Consider the following 21,968-nt stretch of genomic DNA (forward strand, 5'->3'; position numbering starts at 1 on the left):
AAATGACTTTGATTTCAAATTTTTAAACCTCTCTCAATCATATGTTTAAAATTTCTCCAGCTTAGCATTTTTGAGTTTACAAGCCTCGAGTGATAGTGTGACTATTACGAACTAGTGCTTAACGATGTTATAAAACCGGTTTTAATTCCTCGCTCTTGACCTTCTGTTCCTGTCAGTAGAATGTCTTTTCCGTTCCTATTTAGTTAGTAAAATCACAAAGGTTAACCCTCTAATACCCAATCCCGCCTTTAGACGGGGTACAGTTTGAGCATTTTTGTAATTTTTGTTTCGTGGAAAATGGATTTTTTTATATTTTTGGCTGATATTTGGGACTGTTCTGTATATCTCAAAACGGTTTTTGATGTATTTTAAAGCGTATTTACATTTTTTAAAAATCATTGAAAAATTGATGTTTTAGTCACCTTTTAGAAGTCATTGTTTATTTTGTATTGAATCGCTACAATTAACATATTTTAAATTTTTCCCAAATCATTCTATCCTTGTTTAATAGTTTAAGGGAATCGAATACACTCTAAAATTATTTTCCTTAAAATTACACGGAAAATAAAATTTTCTGTGAAAAAATTTTAAAATAATAATAATTCAACCTTCAATCATAAAATCTCAAAATGTTTTCATCTCAAAAAATCCGTCCCCCAAATTGGCTTCCAGGAAAAATATAAAAGTGTGGGGATGTTTAAAAATAAAAATTAGAAAAATCAAAAACTGAAATTCACGAAATCGAGAATTAAAAAGAACCATCTTCCAAAACATGTTTAAATCGATTTTAGATGACGAAAAATGATATTTAGATCAAAATCAAAAATTTGGGTATTAGAGGGTTAAACAAATGAGCAATTACAAATAACTTTTAAACTCCCATAGACTACTTTCCCAATCAACGAGGAGCATTCGAAATCATTCACGTGTAAGCTTCGATTCGTTCAAATGTTTCCTTTCATCAATCGATCCAAGAAATCACCTCCTTTTAAATTGATTGAATCTAAACCTTAATGCAGTGAACCGGAAGACAGTTTTCCGACAGCAGCAGAAAGCTGACAACGAATATCACACCTTCAACATGATTAGAGCGACATTCATTGTCAATAGACGTCTTGAACGTGACTGCGTTGGCGTGAATATCCTAATGAATTTCTAATGCTCCCCAAACTAACTGCTTCTAAAAGTAGGAGGCGGTCGACAAAAAAACGCAAATCTCAGCGGAAATTCCATCCAAATCGCTCGGATTCACGAAGCCATGTTGTCAAAACCACGCACATTCCTTTCTTTTCTTCCTAGTCGGAAACGCTCTGCCAAGACTCAGCCGCTCCTAACGAAACCGACCAACCACAGCCACGCCAGTGCCATAACTTGGAGGCCTTCTTTTGACAGCACCGGAAAAATCTGAAGAAAATTAACAGAGTGACTTTCCGTGAACGAATCAACGCAAAATTGCAGAGACAAATGCCACGTGGCTCAAAAATTTATGAGATGTGATCTTTTTTGGGAGAATGCTATTCGGTAGATGTGTGAGTGAAACGGTCACCATTTCAGTCAACTTGGGGCAAGATTTTACTGAACGTTCTGTCCTTTCAGGACCGAATGAATCGTGTTCTGCATTAATTCGGATGGGAAATTACGCCACTGGACGGTATAATCGCCCCCTGTCTGATGCTGATTGCACTGAGACCACTAGACCAGCAAGCCAATTTACTGGCAGTCGTGTTTGAAGTTTCAATTACCAACTATGTTTTTGCTCGGTATTCATTTTTTCATAAGTTTCCCAGCGAAACGCATAGTCCAAGCTTCGATTTGAACAAAACGAGGAAAAAACGTACAAAAGGAGCTTAATCATCTGCAGACCTTAAAACAACAGAAGCAGATATACGCGCGACGACGGCGGTGTTGCCTTTCTTTCCGTTGTTCTCGTTGATCCTTCGCGAAAGCTAAGGATGACGACTACCAAGCGCGCACACTGGCTGACTGTTAATAAAAGCTCAATTCATGCGAATGGGTATTATTCCTTATGCGTCTATCCGGCTTGAGGTAGGGTTGAACACCAAGACCAACCGATGGGAAAAAGGCATCAGCCAGCAGCACCAAGAATATCAAATTAAATATTCAAAACACGTTTGGTGGGAAACGTTTTGCACTTCAAAGTGGCATTTAGAAACGTGGGGGCATTGGTAATAGCGTGTAGCATTTTGTTGGAAAGTTTTGGAGGGGAATTGACGGGCAGAGGGTATGATGAATTATGAAATGGAATATTAGTTGATGTGATGATGTTCATGATGAACTCTACTCCATGATTGAAAAGTACACCACCTGTTCATAAGTGTTTCAGTGATTACTACACCTCTTTATAAAAAAAAACTGTCAGAAGAAAGTAGCTTTCAGGATAGTTGGTTGTATCCTCAATGAAACCAGCGTTTATTCTCAAAATTCAGATGGACTGAACCTAAAATCCCTTTGTGTTCTTCTTCTTCTTCTTCTTCTTCTTCTTCTTCTTCTTCTTCTTCTTCTTCTTCTTCTTCTTCTTTTTTTCTATGTGGCTCGACGTTCTCACAGGAACTTGGGCTGTCTTGCTTCAACTTAGTGTTGTTTGAGCACTGTACATCGTATAAAGTACTATTTTAAGTCACTATCGCATAAATGTACGGCTGAGGGACAATTCTCATCGCATACGATGTTATTTTTTGAACTTGCTGCGATGTATCTGGTAAAATCATATAAGAATGCAAATTAACTTTTATAATGTATTACTACATCGTAGTGAACTCGCAAAGTGTCAATTGAGTTCGCATAATTGCGTACTGCGATGATTATACGACTTCGATTGGTACTTTTCTAATTATGTCAGTTTAACCCGCATTGGTGTACAAACTAAATCGCATAAAAGTGAAAATAAACTCGTTCAAATATACATACAAACTCGCATAAGCTAGAATCGTTAAAGTTGGCATATTGCAATATGATATATGATAAGGCCGTTACAAATATTTATTTCACTTTTTGTCCCACCACTCTTTGACTGGTCGAGGGGGGGGATAAAAATAATAAAGCATTTAATTTGAAAAATATTAAAAACTCATCGGATTTGTTAAATATTTTTGAGCAAAACCCGAAATTTTAATAAATATTTTTTTATCTGCCCCCTCAAAATGCAAAATCCAGCCAAAAATTTGTGAAGGGGGGGGGGAGACAAAAAGTCAAAATTAAATTTGTATCAGCCTAACAATGAAAGAGGTGCTGGTGGAGAGTCAAAAAGCTACAAGAAAGTGAAAAGTCATCAAGTCATCAAAACAAGTTATAAAGTCATCATTTTTGTTTTGTTGACCTGATGATTACACTAGTTTACAGCATTTTTGAACTCGGTAAGCTGATGATCATTTTTGGTGTAGAATCATGCCCTGACTTCGAAAACGCGAAGGAAAAAAATTACAGTAGAGCGAAAATTTTATCGACTTTCCATACAAGGTTGATGATTTGAAATCGATTTTTGTTCTATTTTTAACCAAAGTCGCTCACTTCACATATCTCATTCTCCGTTATCAATGTTCCGATTGAGCTGATTTTTTTACTGTAACTTGCCTACATATGACATGTGAAATAAACGTTGAGAAAGAATTTTTAAATTGTTTTCTTCTTATTGAAAAAAAAATACATTTCGTCATAAATTTTTGGAAATTTTGCTAAAATTTAAGGAGACCGTCCCCAAAACTCGCCAATATCTTGAATTTCATCAATCTGACGCTAAACATGCATTTAGATGTTCGAATGGTATTATTTTCAGCTTTTAATTTATGGATAAAGATTTAAAATTGGTTGAACAAAACGCACGATATTTGAATTTTATTAAATTCCATATTTTAAAAAGTTGTAAAACTCGATTTTAAGCTAAAACTCAAAAACTGTTCTACTTAAAATTTTTTGAAGCGCGGTTTCGAAATCAGTGCTAAATTATGCTTCAAAAATTTTGGTCGTTGACAGATGTTCACGACTTTTATTTTATTTTGTAAACTAGTGTTAACAATAGGTGGTGCTAGCAAGAGAAGAGTAGTGGTAACTGTGCGAGAAATCATGCTACATCATTTAGAACTCCACATAGCCTGCAATGTTGTGATATGCCCCCTAAACATACCCCCCCCCCCCCTGCAGTGTTAAAAAATGTCTGTATCCAGCGCCATTTCCAGCTTCCATCCTTCCATCATTCAATTGATATCAGCTCCAGCATTGATGACGTCAAACCCGACATTAACCTATCATTCACCTGTTTCTATTTTGGCCACCAAACCCAACATAGACCCAATAGTTGTTCGATGTTGGTCTAACAATGGCCCAACGTACGATAAAAATTGACCCGACTTTTACCCGACATTCAATTATTTTTCAGTCTGGCGGAATTTTGCAGGGTTTTTCGTGTTTCGTGCCCAGCTAGTTATTTGAATGACAATTCTGATCTAAGACCCTCCAAAACACCCGAAAACGCCCCTGAAGACCATCCCCCTATAAACCCACCCCCTCCCGAAACACCTTGAAAACCATCTGAAACTGAGGTAGTAAACTGAATCCATTTAGGTAATGAATCCATTTAGGTAAAAATTCTATTTAGGCAGTCCCTACTCATTACCTAAATGGAGGTTTTGGTGTAACCCGAACATATACTTTATTATACGTGCAAATTGGTTATCTGGGTAGGCTATAGTAACTGTGTTAACTTGTACAGTTATAACTGAAAATCGCAATGAACTAGTAAGTTTCTGTTTGTTATGAGAAGTATGAACATGTGAAGGCTAAGGAACTGCTAATTCTACACACAAAAATCTACGGCCATTACTCAAAACTCGTGTTTCTACTATACTTAAAAACTTGCAATTGCCCTCTTGACATCAATTTTCCAATTTCATTAACTCAGAAGTGCACTCTTTATGCAGATAATAACTTCCCGAAGATTCAACAACTGCATGCAAAAGCTCAACGCTTTTGGCGAAAGTAGTGCTATCAACCTTAGATAACAGATTCATTCGCCTCCAGACAGTAGGTAAGTAGGTATTTCCTAAGCCAATAAAGAGAAATCGAATTCAAAATGAGTTGTTGTGTTGGCCTTGCAAAAGGGCCCCAAAGAGCACTAGCATCTCGTTATTTCTTCCCGAGTTTCTATTAGCATCACCCAGTCTCCACCGGAACCTCCACCACCCCCAACGAACAGGGCAACACAGGGTCCCTATCTAATGCATGATTTGCCCTTTTCACTGTCCGATAGTCCGGAAGCAAAGAACAAAGAGGCAAATTTTCATTTGCTTCATTCTTCATTGAATTGCCTGTATATTGCTCCTGGAGAAAACCGAGAGCTTACCTACTGCCGAACATTAGTACATAACGACAGTCTAGGAAAAAAAGGAAACACAGAAACCGGACACAACCCAGACTGGCATTTTATGGTGGGTATAGGATCATCCGGAGATTTTTCTGGAAGCTTTGACCTATTCCTCTCGGAAGAGGGTTGGGCTGTAAACAGCGTAACAAAAATTAACTTTTGGTCTGTCTCAAGAGCAAACTTATGTGTCTCTGACAGATTTTAGGCCGCTGAATCCGAATACGGGCTCAGATTTGCTCCAACACGTCACAATTTTGAGCTATACCTCAATTTATAGGGCAAATATGCGATTTTGGGCTTTTTTGACTGCAAGCCATTAAGCATGGAAATATTTGTTTTAAGCAATCAAAAGATTAATTGGTCAATTAACATCTAAATTAACGACTCATACAAAATATTTCGTTTTACCAAATCGAATTTGATAGTTTTAAGAGATTTATGTTAGGTACGATATTTCCCATACAAGTCACCCTTCAAAAGTTGCATGCAAGTTTTCATACTAACATAAAATGTCTAAATCTAACGAATTTGATTAGATAAAACGAAATATTTTGCATGAGTCGTTAATTTAGATGTTAATTAACTAATTAACCTTTCGATTGCTTAAACAAATATTTCCATGCTTAATGGCTTGCAGTCAAAAAAGCCCAAAATCACATATTTTGCCCTATGAATTGAGGTATAGCTCAAAATTGTGAAGTGTTGGAGCAAATCTGAGTTCGGATTCGGATTCAGCGGCCCAAAATCCTTCGGAGACACATAAGTTTGCTATTGAGACAAAAAAAAATGTTGCGCTGTGTTATCGATACAACGGACGGACACACACTCACTCACACACGGTCTCGGTCTCAAATGTGTACTTTTAGAATGGGTCGAATTTTCAAATAACTTGTGATACTTTATTTTCCATGCGTCGTCGCATATCGGGTCTTTTACGAAGGCTGGTTGGTACAGATAGGTAATTGCCATGGGAAAGGGAAACTGAATTCAACCCCGGGATGGGCTCATCCACTGGGGGGTCCAACTGAATTATTTATATGTTTGGGAACGGTAGGATTATTGCAAAGGCTTACCTGAAATCGAACCAGATCTCCTTGTTGGTCAGTGTACAGTGTGTACAACCAATGCAAAATTTCATTGCAAATTTCCAGGTTTCGAGCATGGTTTCGAGTATTTTCTGGTAAAATTCTTACAAAAGCAATATTTTAACTTTATTAGTTTGAATAAACTTCGACAACCACAATGAAATCTAAATAGCCTTATTATGGTTTTACGGTGATCCCGTATGACTTTGACTGAATGTACACTAAATATATGTGTGACATGTTTATCCAGACTTAAATTTCGAAAAGAAGCATTACTATAGGACAGGAAGTCAAATTCACCATTAATTCTACGCAAACAGGCGAGAGAGATATTAAAGCGGCTCCGTAGCTTTGAGGTAAAGAAGCGCCGATCTTGCGAACGGGAAGTCGTGATTTCGATTCCCACCGAAGCAAGTGGATTTCTTTCCACAATTTAAATTTGGTGGATGCATGCCAACTGTCCGACCATTCGCCAGACTTTTCCTCAAAGTTTTTTAGCCAACGTTTTTCAACATTTTGTATGACTTTTTTACTGAGAGTTGTATGTTTTTTTGTGGCCGGGGCATGTGGCGCAATTGGTCACACGTTTGCTTCATAAGCAGATGGTCATGGGTTCGATCCCAGCCCCGACACTTTCGTCAGTTGCTCTTTCCCCCTGAGAGCAGCTGACAGTGACCCTCTTCTGAGCCCATGGCTCAAATGGACCCCGATACTTGGACATCGGCGAACGGCAACCCATAATGGACCCCCAATCGGACTGGAGACAGGAACAATCAACAGCCTTACATCAACATCCTCGTGCTCATCATTCTACCATGATAGGGTAGAAAGTGAAAGCAGCGCAACGGCAAGCAGTTCGATATACTAGAATAAGAATAGACTACATTTAGGCGCTGTACAAAGTGTAAGTACAGCTTCCAATTAGAGTCGCTCACGCAGTGCCCCAGTGGGCAAAAGAGCTGTAAATTAGGTTAAGCGATTGAAGAATAAAAAAAATGTATGTTTCTGATATTTTTGTTAGATGCCTTATACTATCTTGGCGTGTTCTCAGCTGATTGAATTCCAAAGTTTGTAGCAAATTCTATAGAAAGGTCATTGTAATGCTTCAGCAGATTACTGACAAGATGAGTGATATATTATTTCCTGTGCTATCATGGTAAAATCAGAACTAGTTAGTCAAGGTTACCCGATTTCAGCGCCCCTTCACTGATGCATTTCCATGGAGGAATTCCTGGAGAAATCTCTGAACGAACCGCTTGAGCAATTCCGGAAGAAACTGCTGGACCAACTTTTGAAAAAATCTCTGCTGAAATTTCTGAAGTTTCTAGGAATATAGAAGAAGTCTCTAAAGATATTTCTGAAAGTATCGCTTAAGAAATTTCAGAAGGAATCTAAAAAAACGGAGGAAATTCTAAATGAATTCCTGGAAGAATTTCTGAAAAAAAAACACAGGAATATCTAAGAATCCATGGATGGATTTGATGAAGAAATTCCAGAAGGAAAACCTTGAGAGACACTTGGAAGCACCTGATAAACACCTAATAAAACCTCTTGAGATATTTTAAAGAAATTTCTAGAGGTACGCTTGGAAGATATCCCAGAGGAATTCTGAGAAAATACACATATCTGTGTAAATTTCTGCAGGAATCTCTGCAAGAATGTCCTCCAGCCTTTCTATAAGAATCCTTATAAAAATCTCTGAAAAGATCTGTGGAAAAAACTTCTGAAAGAATCACTGGAGGTTTTTCTAAGACTTTCTTAAGAAATCCTTGGAGCAATTTATGGAAGAGAAATGTCTTGAAGGAATATCTGAAGGAATGTGAAGAAATCTTGGAAATTCCCTAATAATCTCTTGTAAAATTTCTAAAGCAATGCTAGGAGAAATTCCATTAGAAAACTCCTGAGAAAATCATAAATTCTGAATTTCTGATTCTCAATATCTCCTTCAAGAATTTTCTAAAAAAAATCCTTGGAGTTTTATTTTTGAGAAAGTTCATCATTTTTTTTCTAGATTACCCTCCACGTATCCGACCCCCAACCACTCCTTTACAAAATGCTGGCATTTTGCCAATTTTCTTCCGATATTTTCGAAGTCACCCTTAATCGATCATAAATTGGTGCAAGTGCAAATTTATGACACACGAAATAATCACTGTTATCCTTTTTGGAAACCCCCTGACCCCAGCACAATCCGGAAAATTCCCGGAATGGGTCCAGATATTGCATGGCCACTTGAGTATAAAGTTTAATAAACTTGCGTCGATTTATGATCGATTGAGGGTGACTTCGAAAAAATCGAATGAAAATTGACGAAATGCCAGCATTTTGAAAATGAGTTGTCGGGGGTCGGGTACGTGAAGGTTAATGCTAAGAAAAATTTCTGGAGAAATCTCTATGAAAAAAAAAAAATGTAGAAATTTTCTGTAAGAATTTCTGGAACAATCTATGCAAGATTTTTTGAAAGCAATCCTTGAAAGAATCCATGCAACATTTTTGGAAGCTTCCCGTGTAAGACATTTTCAAAGAGTTCTTTGAGAAATTTCTGGATGACATTCTCAAGTCTAAAGGCATTCCTAGATGATTTTGTGGAAGAATTTTTTACAAAATTTCTTTAGAATTTCCTGGATATTTTTTTAAGTATATCTACGACAAATTTCCAAAGAAGTCCTTGAAAGAATTTCGTCAAGAATCCTTGGAAGATTTTTTCAGGAACTCGTGATTTTTTTTTTAATTTATCCTACACACTCAATCCCGAATTGCCTGTTCGGCACTTTTTTGACGAAAATAGAACAGCAGAACTATTTCGGTAGTTTCGGTAATCGATTTTACTGAGGTTCGGTACACCACTTGTCGAAAACGGGTGCAAAAGGTAAACAAACCATTATTGCTGTTGTAACCGTTCGTCGATTTCTATTTAAGCTTGACGCAAACTCAGTGGCTTAAGCGCCACTCTCGATTCCGAGAGACCACTGGTCGTTTTATTCGAATTTGCCCGACTAAACTATGTATAAGCATGAGCGCAATCTTGTCTAGGGTCAGCGAACGGTTGCTAGGTGGTTTGAAACGTAAAGCGATGGCCACAAAGTATAGCGAAACGATTAACGGAGGTGAACGCATCAAAGCGAAGGAACGAAAACGTGTCCGAAGAGAACGTAAAGTGAAACGTAGAGTGTGACGATACCCGGGCGGACTACATTACCACAGGGCTCAGTACTCATGAAATGAACGAAGCATAATATGTTGAGTTTGAATTCATTTTTATGTATTAATTCATTTTTTCGTTTTAAGCATCCAGTGTGAGAGTGTGTGAGTGTGTGTTGTGTAGTGTGTTCATGGCCATGATTATGAGGACATACCTGCGCAGGGTTTAACTTATGCTGTCAGCTGACGAGGGGTGCACGGACGGAGTGCGATGTTCTTGGCGAGCGCAGCGGCAGAGCAAGGGTTTGCCGCCGGGGCCGGCGGGATCCCGTTCCTTCGAGGGACGGCTCGGAAAAGAAGCTCGAATCACTGATGGCCGGAATAAAGGTGCGGGGAAGGGTTTCGGCAGGTCCAAGTACGCTACCCGATCACTCCTCTCAGAATGCGGGCAGGCCAGACAATCCTCTCCACCCGTTTGACTGCCAGCTCTGTGGCGGGCCTGGATGAGCGAGCGTCCTCGGAAATGTCCCACGTGGTCGTGTGGATGTTCAAAATGGCGGAGTGTGTAGCTGCGGGCTTGAAGCCCGTACAAAAAAGCGTCCGTTGGACGCTGATGCCCAACGACGAAACCAATTAGAATTTTGTACATTAAATGAATTCACTTTATAAAATTACCTTTTGTACAGATTTAGAACTGCACAGATGAGCAGAGTTTCCGTTCCCAGTGATAAAATAAATCCGGAACTTTTTAGTACAAATAACTTTAAAAGCTTTTATCCTATTTCAATGAGCTTTTATAGAAAGTTGTATAATAAAGTGACTTAAATATTTCAGTACAAAGAAGAGCTTTTATCCTAATTTAGCCGTGCATTTCAAATTCAACGATGTTAACCTTTTTTTAAATATTCAATGAAAATAATTACTTTTAATTTACACCTAAAATCTTGAAAAACTATGTCCAATTCAAAAAAGTGACTAAGCGTTACACTGTATTCAGCTGTTCTGTTTTCGTCAAAAATTTACCGAACACGGTTTTAAAAATTAAGTGTTCTTCTTCTTCTTCTTGGCGTAACGTCCTCATTGGGACAAAGCCTGCTTCTCAGCTTAGTGTTCTATGAGCACTTCCACAGTTATTAACTGAGAGCTGCCTCTGCCAATGACCATTTTGCATGTGTATATCGTGTGGCAGGCACGAAGATACTCTATGCCCAAGGAAGTCAAGGAAATTTCCTTTACAAAAAGATCCTAGACCGACCGGGAATCGAACCCATCACCCTCAGCATGGTCATGCTGAATACCCGTGCGTTTACCGCCTCGGCTATATGGGCCCTTACAAATTAAGTGTGTAGGATGGATTTCAGCAATAGTTCATGAAAAAATTATCGAAAAACCTATGGAAGTTTTTTCAAAGTATGGAGAAATTTGTAGAGAAATTTGTGGGGAAAAATCTTGAGATATTTCTGAAGAAATTATTAGTCCAATTTATAATAAAAGCCATTGAAGATTTTCTGGAAAATCCCAATTTTTTTTTTTTAAGAACCCCTAAAGAGCAGTTTCTATTGGAGTACCTGGCATTTTTTTATAACCGTAAGAGATTGGGCCGAAAGGTCCAAGATTTTCATGAAACTTTTTCCACAGGAAGGGATATATGAACAAAAAAAATGAGAAAAATTCAGGGTTCTCTTCAGTCGGAAAATCTATGCCCGAATTCGCGGGAAATTTTCAAAAAAAAAATTTTTTTGAGAAGGTAGTTTTATAAGTTTTGATGGCTGAAATTTTTGGAATGTACTTGTTTTTCGTTCTTGAGTTATGGCCAATTATGTGAAAAATGACCATATAATATACAGGGGATGGCCAAAATGTTTGGGAGGCAACTTTTTTCTCCCACAAAAAAATTCAACATGCTGTAACTTTTCATAAAGTACAAAATATCTCAAATTTTGACTGTTTGTCAACCTATTATATGTGCATCATTGGTACAAATTTGGGCTCGATTGATTAATTTTTCGCGAAGTAAGAACCGTTCGGGTAAAACACTAATTTTTGAACTATCATATCTTGGAGATCAGTGAACCGAATTTAATGAATTTTTTAACGTTTATCAACAATATTTGAGATTTTTTTATGCATTCTATGAAAAATAATAGGTTATGTTGAACTTTTTTGTGAAAAAAAAGTTGCCTATTCCAAACATTTTGTGCACCCGCTGTATGCGTAAATGGTTATTTTTCACAAAATTGACCATAACTCAAGAAAGAAAAAAAAGTCCATTCCAAAAATTTCAGCGATCAAAGCTTATGAAATTACCTTCTCAAAAATATTTTTTTTTGAAAATTTTACGCGAGTTCGGGAATAGTTTTTCCGGCTTTTCTTTCTGAATTTTCTCAACGATGGAAAATTTTGTGGAAAACTTTTTTCACTTCATATTTTTTTTTTGATTCCTGAGAAAATTTGCTTTCATTTTCATTAAAAAAAATTGTTTCTACGATACGATGCTTCGTTCTTGAGTTCTATTTTTTCTAAGAAAAGGCTTATATGATAGAGTAAGGTGGGGCAAAAGTTCGACCCTAGTTGAAAATTCTATATTTTTCAAAAAACCAAAGCAGATATAAATAAATGAATACCGTCTGGTGATTCTATCATCCATGAGCTAAAACTTTGCTAAACAAAGTTACGCCAATTGACTTTTCAATTTTGAGTTACAACACTTTTTGTATGGGTGTGTCTTATTCGAACTCTTGCCCCACCACTGGGGCAAAAGTTCGAATCTAATGTTTGTGGAATTTGGTTAGCCGTTGCAAACTATTTTGACACTTTGGTAATAGGAATATCTGAAACCAATTAATATTTGATGTTGGAACTGGAATACACTTTAAAATTCCACCTGGATTTTACCCAAATGAGGGTTAAATTTACTACACCAAAAATTAGTAGTTTTCCGCCAAATTCAGATAAAACAAAAAAAAATTCAACTTTGATCGATTTTTCTCACTAATTCTATCATTTTTAGAGATAATATGGACATTTTGTAGAATTTTAGGTTTTTACCTAAAGTTGCCACATGACTCGAACTCTTGCCCCACAATTCGAACTTTTGCCCCACTATGTGTAAAATATGATTTCCAAATCTTTTTCGCAAAAAATTATACATGCTAAAGCATCTTCAAAATATACCTAGCTACGCCCCAAAACAAACTATCGAATTCGATGTTATTACAATTCATTCCATGCTTTGGTAGGACCATCGCATATTACAATTTTTTGATCAAAAACCAACAATTTGTCATAACTTTTCGAAATATTGTTCAATTTTCATAATTTTTGGAGTGAAAGACTCATTTTCAAAAAGGCTTCGAACAACCTTGACACCTGAAAGAAATAATTTGAATTGAGCTCAAAAAATTCAAAAGAAACTCTTGCCCCACTCGAACTTTTGCCCCACTTTACTCTACATTTGGACATTTTTCAACAAAATTGGCCATATCTCAAAAACGAAAAAAAGGGCATTCCAAAAATTTCAGCGATTAACGCTTATGAAATAACCTTCTCAAAAATATTTTTTTCTAAGATTTCCACGAGCTCAAGCATTGTTTTTCCGGCTTTTCTTTACAAAATTTTTCAACTGTGGAAAATTTTGTGGAAACCTTTTTCATATTTTTTTTTTGGATTTCTGAGAAAATTTTCTTTCATTTCCTAAAAAAACTTTGTTTCTGTGATGCTTCGTTCTTGAGTTATGATTTTCCAAAGTAAGTAGTGTCAGCGGAAAACAAAGAATTTCCGCCTGAGTTTTTAGACGACCCTGAATTTTTCTCATTTTTTTTTTGTTCATATGTTCATGAGCCCAGCCTGTGGAAAAAAATAAAGGAAAATTTGAAACCCTTCGGCCCAATTTGTACGATAATAATAAAAGCCCACCTGCAGGAAATTCCCGAATGCATCTCACATTTTTTTTAAGTGTCCCTGGAGGAATGTCTAAAGAAATCTCAGAGAGATTGTCTGACAGAAATCCAGATTTTCAAAAAAAAAAAAATCCCTGGAGCAACTTTTAAAGCAAACTCAGGAGAAAGTTTTGAAATAAATCCTTGGAAGATCGTTTAAGAGAATTCTCAAAGGAATTTCCGAAGAATTTTCGATATATTCGATATATTAAAATCTAGAAAAGTCCCAAAAATAGGGTAAATCTCTTAAGGATTTTCTAAAGAAATCGCTGAAGAAATTTCTGCAGAAGCTTATTTACAACTTTCTTACACTACTTTTCTGGAGGAGTAGATTCTGGAGGAAACCCTAGTGGAACATCTGGAGAATTTGGAAGTTGCTGTGGGAATTTCTGGCGAATTCATCGGAAGTATTTCCAAAGTAACTCAAGTACAATTTTTGCAAGGAACTTTTGTAACATTTTCTGAAAAACTCTGGAGTAGTTTCTGAAAGCTTCGCTGTAAGTATTATTAAAGAAATCTCTGGAGAAACTTCTGAATAAATTTCTGAAGGAACTTCTGGAGGAATCTCTGAACGATTTTTTTGAAAGAATCCCTGGAGGAATTTCTGCTCGAATTCGTGGATGGTTTTTTGAAAAAAAAAATAACGGAGAAATATTAGAAGTTAATCATGCAAGACGCTTTTAAAGAATTCTTTGTGAATTTTTTTAAAATGCGAGGAATTTTAAAACAAATCCCTGAAGAAATTTTTCGATCGAATCCATGGAAGATTTTTGAAAAGAATCCGAGAGGAAATTTTTGACGTAGGGAATCGCGCCACTTGGGCGGTGGTTCTATATTCGTCTGTTTTCCACTATAACTCAGTCAAATTTGAACCGATTGGCACAACTTTTGGAATGTGGTGAGATAGGTATAGTATCTACCCGTATACAACATTTCAAATCAATTGGGTCAAAATTGACTGAGTTCTAGTGGCAATCAGACGAATATAGAACCACCGCCCAAGTGGCGCGATACCCTAATATTCAGACAAATTTTCAAAAAAAAAAAATTTTTAGGAAAAAAATTAGAAGAATTTCTGAAAAAATAGGTATATTTTCTAAAGGATTCTCCAATAGATTCTCCAAACGAATGCCTGGAGAAATTTCTGAATAAATAATCAGAGGAATTTCTGAAGTAATTCCTAAGCAAATTTCTCAAACAATCTCTGGAATGATTTGTTTGAAACCATTCAGGAAATGGTGATCACGAAACAATTCATGCCAGATTTCGTAAAAGATTTTTTGTGATACAACTGGCGAAACACATGGAAGATTTTCTGAAATAATCTGTAACATATTGATTTTATTTGGGAAGTTATCTTCGGAAACCATTGTAATAATGTTAGAAGTTCTGAGTTCAGTTACATCTATTTATCATCGCAGAATTGCAACAAAACGCAAACGACCGACCATATAGCGATACAAGCTACACTACTCGTACAGAAAGATCGTTCGGCAAATACAGCACAACCAGTAACCACGCTCTATCAAGTGCTTATCACGAATCTCTAAATTTTCGAAGGAACCCCTTGAGGAATTTCAGAAGGGATCCCTGGAGGAATCTCTGATGAAATTCTTAAAGGAAACTTTTTGAAGCAATTCGTAAAGAAAATGCTGTTTTTTTTTAGCGCTTTTAATTTATTAATTTTAATCCATTCGCCTCTAACAAACTATCCTGGGTTAATCCTCGGAGACATTTTCAAATATACAAACATATCAATATATCTCTGAATGAATTTCTGAACTTTTTCAATTCTTTGGAACATTCATGCAAATAACGTTATTGTGTATGTCCGAATATGTCATTATTTAGCGAGAATTACTCATATATGCCAAATACTCCGAGTCTTTTTAGAAAACTAAATTTTCATATTTTTTGGTAGGTACAATTGAAATAAAAATTTTAATAAACATTTTGCTTCGATTTTGTGTAAAATTCGATTTTATAGATATTTTTAAAATTGAAATGTCCACATAACAGAGGTATACCTGTAGTTTTATACAGAATATTCATTTATAAAATGCAACATTTGAATAGATTGCAAATGATTATCACAAAACGCGAAAAAAGCACACACCCACACAAATCATTTATGCCCCCGGAGGTTAACTGAACATTACTTCGCATTATTAAAATTTCAAAAGCAATTTATGTGTGCTCAACTGACAAACCAAACAATCTAATTATAAACGCTGTGTTAGGTTTCACCGTGGCAACCACAGTCACCGCTACCTCCCTAGCATTATGTTTTCATTTTTTAAAGTTCATTCAACCGTTTGTGCAAACATTGCGAAAAAAAAAAACGTTCGGTGTCACCCTTAAATGATAATGACATCCCGAACCTGACTCCTGCCGTCAGCTCATATTATTATGCTACATTTGTGTTATTCCAAAGACCCGGTCGGTCGTCGGTACTGGGTCACAGTGTTATTTTCATAGCTTGACGATGGCACCTTTCCCTGGGTGCATGCGTGCGTTCGTGTTGTTTTCGGTTCACAGATTAATCCGACGCAAAAGAGCATCCGGCCGTGACAACGCATCCAATCGAATGAGGCGTTCCTCCAGCATCCTTCCTGGTAACCTTTCGAAAATTTTCCCCCGTTGTTCGTATTCAATGCAGTGTACCATTTTTCGATTTGTTTGTGTTCAACAATTTCACAGGTCAATTATTTATTATGGGAGCATGGAACATTCATAACCTCATTTCATCGCCTCGTCAGGGGAAACAAAAATTCAATCAATTAGTTTATCTTTCCCGCTCGGTATGAATACAAAAATGCGAAAAATCAATCGTTGATGAATTTTTCAAACGAAAAGCACAGCGCAAATGATGCTACTTTGAGCGCTGACGTTCCGGCCAATTTATTGAAGTGGAATTCTATAGAAAAAAAAGTTTCCCGTTATTAAATTTTTACTGATGAAGCAATTGGGATAACATGTATGTTGCTCATATACAGATTATTAAGATAACTTGATTTTAAAGGAATCATCGCCATAACTCACCAAATGTGTAATCTTTGTTGTATAAGTCAAGTTGAGAGAAATAGCAATTACTGTACAGCTTATAAAAATTACCATGTTTAGTATGTTGATCATTTAAAAACACGGAGTCTTTTGTTGCCGCACGCACGCTCAAGTATAATGCAGTTATGATAATGTGTGCGTATTGTAAACATTCGATTAACATAAACTGGTGAGCTCGTTTCAAGTTGTTTTATTTCTTTAACAGATTTATATTTATTCATCCGTGTATATTTCTTTGCGGAACTATGGATCCCTCATGACAGTAGTGTTCCACATTAGTAGAGAGTATGAAACTTCCATCCCAATCGGAAACACTTCAGCGGATCATCCTACTGTATTCCTCACAATTCTCTGTGTTTCCGCTTTCGAAAGCATTTTAGTCGTTCAACCGGCAAAAATATTGATTTGCGCCCTCCTCTATAGACGACAGTCAGTCAGCTGTTGTTGCAGTTTCTGTCGTCGTCATTCACCCCACACATCATTCAAAGAGCACGTACTGCTCAAGGCAGTGGTTTACCATTTCACACACCATACTCGTCACCGGGCTTCAAACACTTGAGCACGTTTTCCTCCCTGCAAAGGCATAGAGACACCAATCACCACTTTCTATTCTTTCTATGGACGACAGCATCTGCTAAACCATACATGTCAACTGTAGCGTGAAACTGGGATACTATCGGCTTTGGTTTGCATTGATTTCTTTCGTACGGTTTTGTGTGTATTAAGTAGGATGAAAGCTTCGAAAGCTAGAATACATTGAAAAAGAACGTGCATCATTTTGCTGAAAAAAAAAAGAAGTTTGTTCGCATCAGTGCAAATTCTAACCACAAACTCTGCTTCGTTTATTTCCAGGTGAACCCACCGATGAGCAGCCTTTCGTGTCCAAAGATGGAAAAGTCGGTGCTAACCTGTATCTATACTCGGTATGTTACTACGGTAAAGCTTACTTCTTAAGTTATTTAAGAAATATTTTGACTAAAGGGTGATACGGTCAAAATTTGGTCACACAATTGGTTTCATAACTTGATACTGCGTACACCAAAACAGCTGATTTTTGGACCAGTAATGGTACATTATATGTAGCTTATACCATAAAATTTTCATCAAAATCGGTGTAGTATGTGTGGAGATATTGTGAATCCTGAAAACTGCAATTTTAAAATGTTGTACAAGGAGGATTAAAAAATAAGAACACATTTTTACTCTTTTATTTATAGAGCCTGAAATACTGAACCAATTTAAATGAAAATTTTTCTGTATGTAAAGTATACATATCAAAATGTTGTGTAAAAATTTCATTCAATTTGATCCAGCCATTACAAAGTTATATTTGTTTAGGTGGTCAAATTTTGTCAAATTTTGTCAAGTCAAGCCAAATTTTGGTCACACATTTTTTTTCATAACTTTAGACTGCGTACACCAAAACAGCTGATTTTTGGATCAGTAATGGTCCATTATATGTAGCTTGTACCATAAAATTTTCATCAAAATCGGTCCAGTATTTGCGGAGATATTGTTGAACCCTGAGATCTGCAATTTTAATTTTTTTTTTCACAAATAAGAACACATTTTTACTGTTTTATTTATAGAGCCAGAAATACTTAACCGAATTCAATGAAAATTTTTCTGTATGTGAAGTATGCATATCAAAATGCTGTGTAAAAATTTCATTCAGTTTGATCGAGCCGTTACAAAGTTATATTTGCTTAAGTGGCACCCGGTCAGTTTTTTTCATATTCAAACTGCTACAACTTTGAAAGTATTCATACAAAATAGCTCAAAATTTTACTGCGAACGTATTTTCATGATAGTATTATACTGTAAAATTTTCATAAAAATCGGAGCAGTATTGGTTGTTCTATAATCAAAATTGTGCTTTACTGACCTTAAATTTCCGGAATTTACTATGGAGCGCCTTTGTACAAAATTTTAAAAAGGTAGGTCGATGGTTTCATCTATATATCAATCAATACTTAATCGATTTTGATGAAAATTTTATGGTATAAGCTACATATAATGTAGCATTACTGGTCCAAAAATTAGCTGTTTTGGTGTACGCAGTCTAAAGTTATGAACAAAATTGTGTGACCAAATTTTGACCGTATCACCCTTTAAAGCGACGATGAAGTATGGGGGTTATATAAAACACTGAGGATATTTAGATATTTATGATACTTTTCCTGCTCGATAACCAATGCCGTAAAAAGGGCGCCAAACATTTAAAAACTTGAAATTGGGGGTGAAATTCTAACAATACAGCGACATTTCCAAAAGATTTAAGATTACGGATAAGGCAAGTCTGAGGGAAAGAACCAGTGAGTGGAGTTAAGGGGAGTACAGAGCGATAGGGAAATTAAAGCATGAACTTTTAGAAAGACGGTGGGGGTTTTGATTCGCTGAAAACTTTCTTTCTACATGCATAAACTGTGGTTTGAATGGAATTCATGCTAGAACAGCCAAATGCAATTGCTGTTAAGTGGTGGCCTGTTTGAGAATCTTCAACTCTACAGGCGTAATCAGTGGAACGTCTTAAATCTCTTCAAGGCTGCAAACTCCTGAAACACCTCTGAAATTCCTCTGAGAGCATTGATCCAAAATGTATTGTCAAAATAAGACGACCCTCTGTAATGCACCTGTGACCCTTTGAGTCCCCCGAAAACTTCCCTGTAAAGCTTCCGAAACTTGCTGAAAATCCTCCAAATCTTTCTGAAATGCTTTCAAAAACATCCTGAAACTTCCTGACCCCCAGTAACGCACATGTGTCCCTCTGAAACTCCCCGAAAATGCCCCAAGCCTTTGAAGCCTTAAAGGCTTCTTTAAAACGCTCTTAAACGCCTCTGAAAAAAATACCCCTTGTTTTCATGGGATTCAGAACCACGACTCCGTATCGCTAGTCAAACGCTTTAACCAACTAAGCCACAGAACAAGTTACGATTCTGTGGAATAGAAAATCAAACTGGATTCGAAGCACCACCCTAACCGGGTCCGTCTTCCACAACTTTATCTCTTTTTCGGCTCTTAGATGTCAATCTCCCGTACTCTCGCGGCCTACGAACAACAAGTGCTCGGCTGACATATACTTCGTCACCGACTTTGCCTAAAAATGCTTCAAGTTTTTGTGCCCTATTGCCTCTCTGGAACCTCTTGATACGCCCTGAAACGCCTTCAGCGCCTTGCACAGTAGCATTTTTTGTCAAATAGACTAGAAGAGATCTTAAAATCATAATAAAAGGAATATGGTTTTATGAGGGTTGTGTGAAGAATTAGCAATAAGTTAAAATTCACAAATAAAAAAAAAAAAAAAAAAAAAAAAAAAAAATTTTATGAGGGTTCCCGAAACCTTTACAATTAGCCAGGCATCAAAATGTTACTTTGGTCCGAAAGTCCTCAGAAAAACCCATGAAATTTAGGTAATGGATTCATTTAGGTAAACCATATATTTAGGCAGTCTCATTACCTGAACGCAAGTTCCAGATAAACAAGGCTTCGTGGTCGCCAAAGTAAACGGGGTCTTCTTCTGTAGCTGTTATGCGCCTCCGCGGTGGCCGATCGAGCAGTTCACGCAAATGCTGGACCGCTTAACGACCGTGCTAACAGGGCGAAGGCCGGTGGTAATAGCAGGCGACTTTAATGCCTGGGCCGTGGAATGGGGAAGCCGTTTCACGAACCAGCGGGGTCAGATCCTGCTAGAAACACTGGCCATCTTAGATGTCGACTTGGCTAATGTCGGTACCAAGAGTACCTTTAGTCGAAACGGAGCGGAGTCAATTATTGACGTGACCTTTTGTAGTCCTGGCCTAACAAGTAGTTCGAACTGGAGAGTAGATGATGGCTACACTCACAGCGACCACCTGGCGGTTCGCTACAGTATCGACTATAATAACAGCAGACAGCGGATAGAAGAAGAGGCGGCTAGGCCAAGGCCAAGCCCTCGCAGGTGGAAGACATCATACTTCGACGAAGGGGTATTTAGGGAGGCGCTCCGCCGTGAGCGAAACTTAATCGGTTTAGACGGCGACGAGCTGGTAGCGGTGCTCTCACGTGCGTATGATGCGACCATGCCTAGGCGAGTCCACCCTAGAAATGGGAGGCCGCCGGCGGACCTGCGCCGCACCTGCCTACGGGCTAGGCGGCGGATGCAGCGAGCACGATCAGAGGAAGAGCGAAACGAACGGCGGGTGGTGTTCGCCGCTGCAAAAGCCGCGCTTAAGACCGAGATAAGAGCAAGCAAAAAGGCCTGCTTTGAGGATCTCTGTCAGAGTGCCAATACGAACCCGTGGGGTGACGCCTACAGGATCGTTATGGCCAAGACGAGAGGTGTAATGGCTCCTACAGAGCAATCTCCAGAGACGTTGGAGGGGATCATTGGAGGACTTTTTCCGCGTCATGATCCTAGTCCTTGGCCTCCTTTCGTAGGACAGCCGGGGGCTGGGGCTGGCGATGAGGAGAGGGTCACCGATGTGGAACTTGCGGGGATAGCTAAGTCCCTTAGCGTAGGTAAGGCCCCAGGTCCGGACGGAGTTCCGAACCTAGCCTTAAAAGTAGCTATTGCAGAGGCTCCCGAGATGTTCAGGTCTGCTATGCAGAAATGCCTGGACGAGGGAGTTTTCCCAGAAGCTTGGAAGAGGCAGAGCCTGGTACTATTGCCAAAGGCGGGGAAACCACGCGGAGACCCGTCGGCATATAGACCAATATGCTTGATTGACACGGCGGGGAAGGTGCTCGAAAAGATCATCCTCAATAGAATGTTGCGGTTCACCGAGGGCGAAAATGGTCTTTCGAGTAACCAGTACGGATTCCGGAAGGGGAGGTCCACCGTAGACGCTATCTTGTCGGTTACAAAAACCGCCGAGAAAGCACTCGAGCCTAAGAGGAGGGGAATTCGCTTTTGCGCGGTAGTGACTCTGGATGTAAGGAATGCGTTTAATAGCGCCAGCTGGTCTGCTATTGCCGATGCGCTCTTGCGTCTGGGGATACCGGAGTACCTGTACAAGATTCTCGGAAGTTACTTTCAGAATCGTGTACTAGTCTACGACACGGAGGTGGGTCGGAAGTGCTTTCACATAACCTCAGGAGTCCCGCAAGGTTCCATCCTGGGTCCGGTGTTATGGAATGTCATGTACGACGAGGTGTTGAGGTTAGAGTATCCAGTGGGAGTGGTGATTGTCGGATTTGCCGACGACATTACGCTCGAAGTCTACGGTGAAACGATCGAGGAGGTAAAGTTGACTACCAACCACTCGATCAAGGTTGTGGAGGCGTGGATGCGGTCCAGGAAACTGGAGCTGGCTCACCACAAGACAGAGGTGACGGTTGTTAACAACCTGAAGTCGGAGCAGCAGACGGAGATCAGTGTAGGAGACT

At 38.2% G+C, this 21,968-nt stretch overlaps 1 protein-coding gene and 1 long non-coding RNA gene across 8 annotated transcripts in view; one reads left to right on the forward strand and one right to left on the reverse strand.

Moving 5' to 3' along the window:
* The window catches only part of LOC109425809 (solute carrier family 12 member 4), an 836,994-nt gene that overhangs the window by 506,481 nt on the left and 308,545 nt on the right, over positions 1-21,968 (forward strand). For all 7 annotated transcript variants that reach the window (XM_062842513.1, XM_029865597.2, XM_062842512.1 and 4 more), the window contains exon 3: positions 17,457-17,527. In XM_062842513.1, the coding sequence (XP_062698497.1) occupies positions 17,457-17,527 (71 nt within the window). The remainder of the gene's footprint in view (positions 1-17,456; positions 17,528-21,968) is intronic.
* On the reverse strand, positions 9,703-11,094 carry LOC134291493 (uncharacterized). The gene is made up of 2 exons (XR_009999115.1): positions 10,279-11,094; positions 9,703-10,213 (listed from the first exon to the last, which is right to left on the reverse strand). It is a non-coding gene; the product is annotated as an uncharacterized LOC134291493 (long non-coding RNA).

This window comes from Aedes albopictus, chromosome 3 (genome assembly GCF_035046485.1).
Source record: "Aedes albopictus strain Foshan chromosome 3, AalbF5, whole genome shotgun sequence".
In the NCBI taxonomy this organism is placed as follows: domain Eukaryota; kingdom Metazoa; phylum Arthropoda; class Insecta; order Diptera; family Culicidae; genus Aedes; species Aedes albopictus.